Raw genomic sequence first — 12,382 nt, forward strand, 5'->3', positions numbered from 1 at the left:
CGAGCCTGAGAAAGAGAAAGAGAGAGAGAGTGGATGAGAGGGCCCGGGGTGGCCTCTTCCCGCCCCTATAGTAAAGGAACCTCCTCTGTTGATTTGTAGGTCTTCCATTCACACACACGCACAGATACAGCAGGGGCCTAGCAGACAAAGTCAGGATGTGACATTCACTCACAGGAAGAGAAGCCAAACAACTTTTTTTCAGCTTTTTTGGCTACGCTGCTGTGTCGCTGGCTGCTGAGTGAAGTTGGAGCCTCAAGGTCTGTTGGTGGCTGGGAAGGAGAGTGTATCCATAGGATCCGGAGAGGGACAGATCTGCCTGGATCGTTGTCCAGAGGGAGTTAAAGTAAAGGGGGCTGACCACGGAACTCTCCTTGGCCTTCCAAAGACTCCCCACAGCATTCCAAGCCGTCCACACTGGGACCCCAGCCAGGTACTGTGGGGAAACATTTCCCCTTTCTTTTTTATTTCTCACGCTCTTTCTCTTTGTTCCATATAATTAGATCTTACTGAATTTGTTCCTTTGCATTAGCTACTGTTTTCTCTCTCCCACATACAGTATTTGTGTAGGACCTTGAAATAGCTATTGTTATTCTCCAGTGTCAGAAGGAAATTCCATGGAAAATCTGTAAAGCATGCAGGGTGCATAGTGGGCCTGGTCCACCGTCCCGTGTACATGATCAGACATGCACCAGTCTGTAACTGGAGAGGCATGAAGAGACTGAGAAGCAGTGAAGTCATAATCAAAGTGAAAGGACCATTATCCCCTATCCCTTGGCCTATGTAGACATTTCTTATCTGTGCACTGTGACTGTTATATAATAACTCTGAGGTTTACTGCCCATGACTGTTATTCACATTTGTGGGACTGATATGGATTTAGACTTAGATACCATAACTAAGGGAGTGTAGTGGCCATCATAAAATCAGTTACCTATCCAGTTGTGGACCAGCTCCTTCTGTCATGTGGTCATTCTCCAAGTGAATACTCAATGCCTCTAATGTAAATTATCCACTAGAGATAATAGATGTGAAGTACTGAGGAAGAGGAGGATATTGTTCACACCACACATACTGTGTAACAAACACCATACAGATGTGGAGGAAGCTGTCCAGAAGATGAATGACATTCATACATTAGGCCTACTGTCCTGAGTAGTGAGAGCGGAAGCTCTTTGTCAAGTTTTTGCTACAGTCTGAGAGTAAAACCATACTAAAACTACACTAAACCAAGTGGAATGCAACATTTCTACTTGGGCTCATTCTGCATTACTCTGTACAGTTCAGGCTCAAAGCACACAAATAGGCTTAACTTACACTGAGTGTACAAAACATTAGGAACACTTTCATAATATTGAGTTGCACCCCCTTTTTCCCTCAGAACAGCCTCAATTCATCGGGGCATGGACTACAAGGTGTCGAAAGTGTTCCACAGGGATGCTGGCCCATGTTGACTCCAATGCTTCCCAGTTCCCACATTTGTGTCAAGTTGGCTGGGTGTCCTTTGGGTGGTGGACTATTCTTGATACACACAGGAAACTGTTGAGTGTGAAAAACCCAGCAGCGTTTCAGTTCTTGGCACACTCAAACCGGTGCGCCTGACACCTACTACCATACCCCGTTTAAAGGCACTTAAATATTTTGTCTTTCCCATTCACCCTCTGAATGGCACACATACACAATCCATGTCTCAATTGTCTCAAGGCTTAAAAATCCTTCTTTAGCCTGTCTCTGCCTCTTCATCTACCCTGATTGAAGTGGATTTAACAGGTGACATCAATAAGGCATTATAGCTTTCAACTGGATTCACCTGGTCAGTCTATTTCTATGTTCCTAATGTTTTGTACACTTAGTGTATATAAGAACAGAAACTGGTGGCCAGTTTAACCACACAAGCTGCAGCATAACAAACCCAGGAAGTGTTGCTTGCAGCTGTGTGAAATGGGACGTGGGACATAAATGCGGTCACATCACCACCAGACAGTGTCATTTAGAATGGATGAAAGGAGCAACAGCAGATTCAAAACTATTCTAGAACATCACACTGTTTGTATTATATTCAGTATACCTTTTGCAACAATATCTGTATGACTTCTTGAGAGCTGTAATTTTGGCTTGACTTTTCAGAGCTCTCCACATGAAACTCAGTCATGGAAACTAACTCAGTAAAGAAAAGTACATCCGTAAATTTCAGACCCTTCTAAACCATGGAGCCGAGTAGCCAGATTCTCAGTGGGCTACTACTGCCCTGTACTGAACTCCTTCTGTAATTCAGAAAGGCAGAGTTGCTGTGTTTTGCTTGCAGTTCAGGAGTATTAACACAACACTCTTCTCTTCTCTCTGGCGGACTTGATTCATACTCTAGTTCAGTGGTTCCCAACTCCAGTCCTTCAGTACCCCCCTTGACAAACACACCCCATTCAACGCATCGAGGGCTTGATGATTAGTTGACAAGTTGAATAAAAGAAGTAAAAATGTGTACTGTTGGGGGTACTGGAGGACCAGGATTGGGAAACACTGCTCTAGTTGTTGTGATGACTCATCCTCTAAATGACTACCTTTTTAGTCTGCCGTTGGCCTATCATACTGAGCCTCTAATACTGATAATCATTTGTTATTGACCTTCATGATGAACAAGTAATTTAGTGTAATAAACAGGCAGGTCTGGAGGACCCACTTTTCATCCTATTGACCCGAGATGATGATGACATTCCCTCTCTGTAACATTGACTGTCTGAAAGGAAAATGTCAAACCCATTCAGGCTGTTTGATCCTTTATTAGCCCAGGACACTGCAAAATAATCTCTCCATTATCTACCAGATGGGTAATAGCTAATGACTGGATGTCTGAGACTATTGCAGTATGTATACTGTGTTCCGGTATCTGTTCATCCCTACAGCCAGGCGAGCAGCTTTCTCCATAACATCCTCAGTCAGTTTGTCCATGTTCCACCTCTGTCAATATTGTATCAAATCAAATGTTATTTGTCACGTACACAGTTTACAGCAGGTATAAAAGGTGCAGATCAGGTATCAGGTCAATAGTAAAGGTGTTAAAAAACTCAAGGTGCTGCATTTGAACTTGAGGCAATGTAGCCGTACAAACGACTCCAATTGATTTTCTCCATTGGAGTCATATGGCCAGTGAGAGTAGGGGTTTCTGTTGAGCGTGTGGATGGATGCTTTGGGTGTAAAGTTCAAGAAGCTAGGTCTGAATGTGTCACGTACAGATGACGTAAAGAACAGCTGACTTCCCAGTACTACCAAAAATGTCATAGTGAAGTACAGCATGCTGTTAATTCAGTCAATTACCGTTGATTATATCTCTCTGATCTCATTTACATTTACATTTACGTCATTTAGCAGACGCTCTTATCCAGAACGACTTACAAATTGGTGCATTCACCTTATGATAGCCAGTGGGACAACCACTTTACAATTTTTTTTTTATTATTTTCTAATTTTTAAATGCTACATTTTTAGAGTATATTTTTAATTTTCATTTGTTTTATATATATATAGTATTTTTTTATTTTTTTTTTTGTGGGGGTGGGGGTAGAAGGATTACTTTATACTATCCCAGGTATTCCTTAAAGAGGGTTTCAAGTGTCTCCGGATTTCAGTATTATATCATGCTGGACCTATTTCAAGGACCAGATGGTTGTCAGTATTGTAACCTTCAACTCATTTTACATAGCAGCCACCAGAAATGAATGCCGCAAATGGATTCTTGTACACTCCACTGTTGGTTTGTCCTCATATTTGGGGGCATATTTTATATTCAGAGCAGTTTCACAATCACAACATGCTTTGCTTATCACGTCCGTCAAAGCTATTCCCTTTGTAAACAAGTTGACAATACTGTTTATACTTTGCTGTTTTCGTTTGCTGATCTCTATCATGTTGCCTAATTTGCAGGCATGATAGTATTGTGGTACTTTGTTTGCAGGCATGATAGCATGGTGGGAGAGCCATTCTAACCTCTCATGACCTTTCTTGTTGTTTTCTCTATTTTTCAGAGACAAGTCCCTGCATTCCCATCCGTCCCCAATGTAGAGGTCACTGCCCTCTGAATAGCAAGAACTTAACCTGAACAAACGTATGTTTGTGAAACCTGTCCAATCCCCTCTCAGGAACACCCCCCCCCCACACACACACACACACACACACTGTCCATTAGGCCCACACCTCACCATAAAGTCTACCATTAAGACAATGGCTCTCTGTCTCGGACAAGTCTTCAGCAAAGACAAAACGTTCAGGCCTCGGAAGCGCTTCGAGCCTGGGACCCAGCGCTTTGAACTGTACAAGAAGGCCCAGGCCTCTCTGAAGTCCGGCCTGGACCTGAGGAAAGTGGTCCAGCTTCCCGATGGAGAGAACATCAACGACTGGATCGCCGTGCACGTGGTGGACTTCTTCAACCGCATCAACCTAATCTACGGCACGGTCAGCGAGTTCTGCACCGAGCGCACCTGCCCCATCATGTCCGGGGGCCTGCGCTATGAGTACCGGTGGCAGGACGGAGATGACTACAAGAAGCCCACCAAGCTGCCCGCCTTGAAGTACATGAACCTGCTGATGGACTGGATCGAGACCAACATCAACAACGAGGACATCTTCCCCACAAGAGTAGGTGTGTGAGGACCTCATACTAAACCCTGAGGGACTCCTCTGTAGGGGGACTGTCTTTGGAGTTAGAGTTTAATCTATGGGGTGTGTGACCATGGAAGCTATAGCTACTAGCTATATAATGGGGCTTCAGGGTGCAAAGGTATATTGATGTTCAGGAGACATTCTCGGCTGCAATGGTCCTATAGAACGTCAATGTACAGAACGTTTACGGCAGTATTTATAACGAAAGCTCTTTGATGTAGAGCTAAGTGGATGATAGTGAATGCATCTGTGATGTTGCATCATGCCCCACCCTCTCTGACTATACCTATAATGGATCTAGAAAGGTTCAAGGATAGGTTAATTATACAATGAGGGTGGCATTTAGAAGAAATTGAAAGGGGTACTCTGAGTCTATTGAATTGGATACTGATATCCAGTGTGTGGTTTGAATGATCTTCAATGGAAACTAATGTGATTGTGTTTTAATGCTTGGTGAAAATGCAATTATTTAACATAATAGAACAAAATTATGGAACATAATGATATTCTGAAAGTTATTTTTTATTTTAATTAAAAATATATAATTAAAATAAAACCACCTTTATTTAACCAGGTAAGCCAGTTCTCATTTACAACTGTGACCTGGTCAAGATAAAGCAAAGCAGTGCGATAAAAACAACAACACAGAGTTACATATGGGGTAAACAAAACATAAAGTCAAAAAAACAACAGAAAATATATATACAGTGTGTGCGAATGTAGTAAGTTATGGAGGTAAGGCAATAAATAAATAGGCCATAGTGCAAAAATAGTTACAATTTTGTAATTAACACTGGAATGATAGATGTGCAAAAGATGATGTGCAAATAAAGATACCGGGGTGCAAATTAGCAAAATAAATAACAATATGGGGATGAGGTAGTTGGGTGGGCTAATTTCAGAATGGCTGTGTACAGGTGCAGTGATCGGTAAGCTGCTCTGACAACTGACGCTTAAAGTTAGTGAGGGAGATAAGAGTCTCCAGCTTCAGAGATATTTGCAGTTCGTTCCAGTCATTGGCAGCAGAGAACTGGAAGGAATGGCGGCCAAAGGAGGTGTTGGCTTTGGGGATGACCAGTGAGATATACCTGCTGGAGCGCAGACTACGGGTGGGTGTTGCTATGGTGACCAGTGAGCTAAGATAAGACGGGGATTTGCCTAGCAGTGATTTATAGATGACCTGGAGCCAGTGGGTTTGGCGACGAATATGTAGTGAGGGCCAGCCAACAAGAGCGTACAGGTCACAATGGTGGGTAGTATATGGGGCTTTGGTGACAAAACGTATAGCACTGTGATAGACTACATCCAATTTACTGAGTAGAGTGTTGGAGGCTATTTTGTAAATGACATCGCCAAAGTCAAGGATCGGTAGGATAGTCAGTTTTACGAGGGCATGTTTGGCAGCATGAATGAAGGAGGCTTTGTTGTGAAATAGGAAGCCGATTTCTAGATCTAACTTTTGATTGGAGATGCTTAATATGAGTCTGGAAGGAGAGTTTACAGTCTAACCAGACACCTAGGTATTTGTAGTTGTCCACATTCTCTAGGTCAGACCCGCCGAGAGTAGTGATTCTAGTCGGGTGGGCGTGTGCAAGCAGCATTCGGTTGAAGAGCATGCATTTAGTTTTACTAGTGTTTAAGAGCAGTTGGAGGCTACGGAAGGAGTGTTGTATGGCGTTGAAGCTCGTTTGGAGGTTTGTTAACATAGTGTCCAATGAAGGGCCAGATGTATATAAAATGGTGTCGTCCGCATAGAGGTGGATCCGAGCGTCTCCAGCAGCAAGAGCGACATCATTGATGTACACAGAGAATAGAGTCGGCCCGATTATTGAACCCTGTGGCACCCCCATAGAGACGGCCAGAGGTCCAGACAACAGGCCCTCCGATTTGACACATTGAACTCTATCTGAGAAGTAGTTGGTAAACCAGGCGAGGCAGTCATTAGAGAAACCAAGGCTATTTAGTCTGCCAATAAGAATGCGGTGGTTGACAGAGTCGAAAGCCTTGGCCAGGTCGATGAAGACGGCTGCGCAGTACTGTCTTTTATCGATCGCGGTTATAATATCGTTTAGGACCTTGACCAGCTCGGAAACCGGATTGCATAGCGGAGAAGGTACGGTGGGATTCGAAATGGTCGGTGATCTGTTTGTTAACTTGGCTTTCAAATACTTCCGAAAGGCAGGGCAGGATGGATATAGGTCTGTAACAGTTTGGATCTAGAGTGTCACCCCCTTTGAAGAGTTACAAACTGATTTTCATTAATGCATCCAGGGATGGTCTCTAAAATGAATCTAATGGTTTGCAAAGGCTCAATGCTTTAATGAAAGGTAACTAACTAGCCAGTGTTCCTCCTGATTGACTGTTCTATCCTTCTTGTTGTAGGTGTTCCTTTCCCTAAGAACTTCCAGCAGGTGTGTAAGAAGATCCTGAGCCGACTTTTCCGGGTCTTTGTGCACGTCTACATCCACCACTTTGACAGCATCTGCAGCATGGGCGCCGAGGCTCACATCAATACCTGTTACAAACACTACTACTACTTCATCTCTGAGTTCAGCCTCATCGAGCACTCAGAACTGGAGCCCCTGGTGAGGAAGGAGGTGTGGTGGTGAGTAGGGTTGCACATTTCGGTAACTTTCCCAACATTCCCAGTTTTTTTCTGAAATCCTGGTTGGAAGTTTCCTGGAATTATGAGAGAATAAGCAGGAAATCCAGGAATCCACCATCCAGGATTTCTGGAAAGCCAGGGAATTTGGTGAAAGTTAGCTGAATTTTGCAACCCTATGGGTGAGCTTACGGCACGATGTTAACTCCGTTACACTTGGATGGGAGGTTTTGATTAATATATGTACAGTAAGTTCATATATACAGTGCATTTGGAAAGTATTCAGACCCCTTGACTTTTTCCATATTTTGTTACATTACAGCCTTATTTTAAAATGGATTACATTTTTTCCCCCCTCATCGATCTACACACAATACACCATAATGACAAAGCAAAAACAGGTTTTAAAATGTTTTGCAAAAGTATACTACCAGTCAAAAGTTTGGACACACCTACTCATTCAAGGTTTTTTCTTTATTTTTACTATTTTGTACATTGTAGAATAATAGTGAAGACATCAAAACTATGAAATAACACATATGGAATCATGTAGTAACCAAAAAAGTGTTAAACAAATCAAAATATATTTTATCAAATCAAATAGCCACTCTTTGCCTTGATGACAGCTTTGCACACTCTTGGCATTCTCTCAACCAGCTTCATGAGGTAGTCACCTGAAATGCATTTCAGTTAACAGGTGTGCCTTGTTAAAAGTTAATTTGTGGAATTTCTTTCCTTCTCAATGCATTTGTGCCAATCAGTTGTGTTGTGACAAGGTAGGGGGGGTATACAGAAGATAGCCCTATTTGGTAAAAGACCAAGTCCATATTATGGCAAGAACAGCTCAAATAAGCAAAGAGAAACGACAGTCCATCATTACTTTAAGACATGAAGTTCAGTCAAAACGGAACATTTCAAGAACTTTGAAAGTTTCTTCAAGTGCAGTCGCAAAAACCATCAAGCGCTATGATGAAACTGGCTCTCATGAGGACCGCCACAGGAATGGAAGACCCAGAGTTACCGCTGCTGCAGAGGATAAGTTCATTAGAGTTACCAGCCTCAGAAATTGCAGCCCAAATAAATGCTTCACAGAGTTCAAGTCACAGACACATCTCAATATCAACTGTTCAGAGGGGACTGTGTGAATCAGGCCTTCATGGTCGAATTGCTGCAAAGAAACCACTACTAAAGGACACCAATAAGAAGAAGAGACCTGCTTGGGCAAGTAACATGAGCAATGGACATTAGACCAGCGGAAATGTGTCCTTTGGTCTGGAGTCCAAATTTGAGATTTTTGGTTCCAACCGCCGTGTTTTTGTGAGACGCGGTGTGGGTGACCGGATGATCTCTGCATGTGTAGTTCCCACAGTAAAGCATGGAGGAGGAGGTGTTATGGTGTGGGGGTGCTTTGCTGGTGATGCTGTCTGTGATTTATTTAGAATTCAAGGCACACTTAACCAGCATGGCTACCACAGCATTCTGCAGCGATACGCCGTCCCATCTGGTTTCGCCTTAGTGGGACTATCATTTGTTTTTCAACAGGACAATCACCCAACACACCTCCAGGCTGTGTAAGGGCTATTTTACCAAGAAGGAGAGTGATGGATTGCTGCATCAGATGACCTGGCCTCCACAATCCCCTGACCTCAACCCAATTGAGATGATTTGGGATGAGTCGGATGGCAGAGTGAAGGAAAAGCAGCCAACAAGTGCTCAGCATATGTGGGAACTCCTTCAAGACTGTTGGAAAAGCATTCCAGGTGACGCTGGTTGAGAGAATGCCAAGAGTGTGCAAAGCTGTCATGAAGGGTGGCTATTTGAAGAATCTCAAATAGAAAATATATTTTGATTTGTTTAACACTTTTTTGGTTACTACATGATTCCATATGTGTTATTTCATAGTTTTGATGTCTTCACTATTATTCTACAATGTAGAAAATAGTAAAAATAAAGAAAAACCCTTGAATGAGTAGGTGTGTCCAAACCTTTGACTGGTACTGTTGAAAAAATTAAAAACGGAATTTTCACATTTACATAAGTATTCAGACCCTTTACTCAGTACTTTGTTGAAGCACCTTTGGCAGCGATTACAGCCTCAAGTCTTCTTGGGTATGACGCTACAAGCTTGGTACACCTGTATTTGGGGAGTTTCTCCCATTCTTCTCTGCAGATCCACTCAATCTCTGTCAGGTTGGATGGGGAGCGTCGCTGCACAGCTATTTTCAGGTCTCTCCAGAGATGTTCGATCGGGTTCAGGTCTGGGCTCTGGCTGGGCCACTCAAGGACATTCAGAGACTTGTCCCGAAGCCACTCCTGCGTTGTCTTGGCTGTGTGCTTAGGGTTGTTGTCCTGTTGGAAGGTGAACCTTCGCCCCAGTCTGAGGTCCTGAGCTCTCTGGAGCAGGTTTTCGTCAAGGATCTGTCTGTACTTTGCTCCGTTCATCTTTCCCTCGATCCTGACTAGTCTCCCAGTCCCTGCCGCTGAAAAACATCCCCACAGCATGATGCTGCCACCACCATGCTTCATCGTAGGGATGGTGCCAGGTTTCCTCAGGACGTGACGCTTGGCATTCTGGCCAAAGAGTTCAATCTTGGTTTCATCAGACCAGAGAATCTTGTTTCTCATGGTCTGAGAGTCCTCTAGGGGCCTTTTGGCAAACTCCAAGCAGGCTGTCATGTGCCTTTTACTGAGGAGTGGCTTCTGTCTGGCCACTCTACCATAAAGGCCTGATTGGTAGAGTGCTGCAGAGGTGGTTGTCCTTCTGGAAGGCTCTGGTTCCAAACTTCTTCCATTTAAGAATGATGGAGGCCACTGTGTTCTTGGGGACTTTCAATGCAGCAGAAATATTTTGATACCCTTTCCCAGATCTGTGCCTCGACACAATCCTGTCTCGCTCTACGGTCAACTCCTTTGATCTCATGGCTTGGTTTTTGCTCTGACATGCACTGTCAACTGTGGGACCTTATATAGACAGGTGTGTGTGCTTTTCCAAATCATGTCCAATCAATTGAATTTACCCCACGTGGACTCCAAGTTGTAGAAACCTCAAGTATGATCAATGGAAACAGGATACACCTGAGCAGAATTTCGAGTTTCATAGCAAAGGGTCTGAATACTTATGTAAATAAGGTATTTCTGTTTTTTATTTTTAGTACATTAGCAAAAAAAATTCTAAAAACCTGTTTTCACTTTGTCATTATGGGGTATTGTGTGTAGATATATTATCTTTAAAAAAAATCTATTTTAGAATGAGGCTGTAACATAACAAAATGTGGAAAAAGGGAAGGGGTCTGAATACTTTCCGAATGCACTGTAGTGCAGGGGCAGGGGGTGTCTGGGTATTCATTTATGAGGGAATATCCTTCACATACAGTCATTCAGACTTACGTGGTCTAGTTTTGCTGTAGTTCAATGAGGGAGGAGCTTTGCCGTCATAAAACAGAAGCAGTGGATTGTCACTGTTATTTCACACCACAAGAGAACATGTCGTTTTGTGTGTCTGTTCAAACCACAAACTGGGTGATTATACGGAATCACACTCTGGGCATAGAACATAATGACTAAATCACAGTCTAGTATAAGATAATTATATGATAGCTGCTTGTCTTTAATTGTTCCCTTTGGCACAGTCATTGGAATTAATGATGCACTACTTATTTCCCAAATTTGAATCATAAAATAAATTTGTTAAAGTCTGTAAAAAATCTGGTTTGGTTTATATAAGCATTATAAGCGACATTGCACTCTAGTCAGCCATACGTGAGAATGTCACTTTCAAGTTGTTTTCTCTAGTGCAGAGCTTCATTACATCTGAACCGATGAAGGTAGGATCTCTGAGGTATACAATAAAAGGCCTCTGTTATCATCATTATGAAGTACAGACTACTTATAAATAACAATGAGACATTATATCAACAACACAATCTGGGGGGATAGATTGAGCAGTTAGCTTTTCTGCTTTTGGTTGACTATAAGTCATCTGTTTGTGAGTGAGTTCGAGTGAGTTCTCTTCAGATTATGGCTTTATTTTAGCTTATCCGTTAGGGAATGATTTTAGCGTCATCATACAGCATGTCAGCATAGGCGTGTAGTTCTGTCTGTCACCTCAAATGAACGGCGCAATCTGGGATTGGTACATCCATTTTTGGACTTTTAAATGAAAGATAGACAGTGATTCTTTAAGAATATGGCTTACCAAAACAGTGACAGGTGACTGCTTTGTTTTCCTTTTCCCAGATTGCCCTTTAATCGTAGGTCTGTTCAATGGAGAAAGCTTTGTAATAGCCATTCCTATGCGTTGTTTTTGCAGCAAAGTAGGCATATAATGCAATTATTTGTCAATATCATGTTAATGCCCTGTCTCTCCTCTCTCTTCTCTACCCTCAGAGGGCAATGACAGAGAAGATCTGTAACTAAACCACTTCGACAATGGCGTTTACATCATTTCAGCATTCCCTGAGGCCTTCAAGAGACCCACAGCTTCAATACAACCGAACACTCAAACCAAAGGACAGTTAAATGGATTTTGAGTGGATTTGAAGAACTAAAGTCTTATCCATCCCAAGCATTACGTTTGTTCATAAAGTGAAATTTTCAGCTAATAGGCTATATGTTTTATGAAAAAGGACTGTTCTGCTTCCTATAGTGCTGTGACCTGATGTAGCACTCCAGTCTTCTGAGCTTTATTGTAGTAACTATTGTTTTTTTGGTACTTTTTAGTAATATAGTTTTTTGTGCATGTTCTTGACATCATCAACTTTGGAAATGTTTGCAGATTCGAGGTGTTTGAGCCATTTTGTGACAGACGGAAGGTCACAACCATAGAGATAGATAGAGGACTCATCTTTGTATCTGTGCAATTATAGTGTCTGTGACAGCATGGGCATTGAGGCTGTCTCCATTTTGAAGTAGTACATTTTCTTCTTCACGATTGGGTGATCCCGCCTGATGACCCGATTGGACATGACTCCAACAGGGTCACCTGGAGGGATCAACCAATGAAGTTGGAAGTCCCGCCCAGTTGACCACATTAAAATGGTGGAAGCCCTCAATTGCTCTGCCCATGCTAATACAGCCTTTTGGCCACTAGAGCCCTCTATCATTCTCTATGATCACAACACAAGACCTGTC

At 42.6% G+C, this 12,382-nt stretch overlaps 1 protein-coding gene across 3 annotated transcripts; it reads left to right on the forward strand.

Annotated features, from left to right (window-relative positions):
* Positions 1–91: 91 nt before the first annotated feature.
* On the forward strand, positions 92–12,284 carry LOC121577226 (MOB kinase activator 3C-like). Of its 3 annotated transcripts, none has more exons than XM_041890985.2 (4): positions 92–430; positions 4,017–4,630; positions 7,033–7,255; positions 11,639–12,284. In XM_041890985.2, coding segments are annotated over exons 2-4 (756 nt in total). In that variant the 5' UTR covers positions 92–430; positions 4,017–4,098; the 3' UTR covers positions 11,640–12,284. The 3 variants fall into 3 exon arrangements, with proteins under 3 accessions (XP_041746919.2, XP_041746918.2, XP_041746920.2); XM_041890984.2 differs by having other exon boundaries at positions 7,033–7,235; XM_041890986.2 differs by lacking the exon at positions 11,639–12,284 and having other exon boundaries at positions 4,017–4,626; positions 7,033–7,179.
* The last annotated feature ends 98 nt before the right edge of the window (positions 12,285–12,382 follow it).

This window comes from Coregonus clupeaformis, chromosome 11, assembly GCF_020615455.1.
Source record: "Coregonus clupeaformis isolate EN_2021a chromosome 11, ASM2061545v1, whole genome shotgun sequence".
NCBI classification, from domain to species: Eukaryota; Metazoa; Chordata; class Actinopteri; order Salmoniformes; family Salmonidae; genus Coregonus; species Coregonus clupeaformis.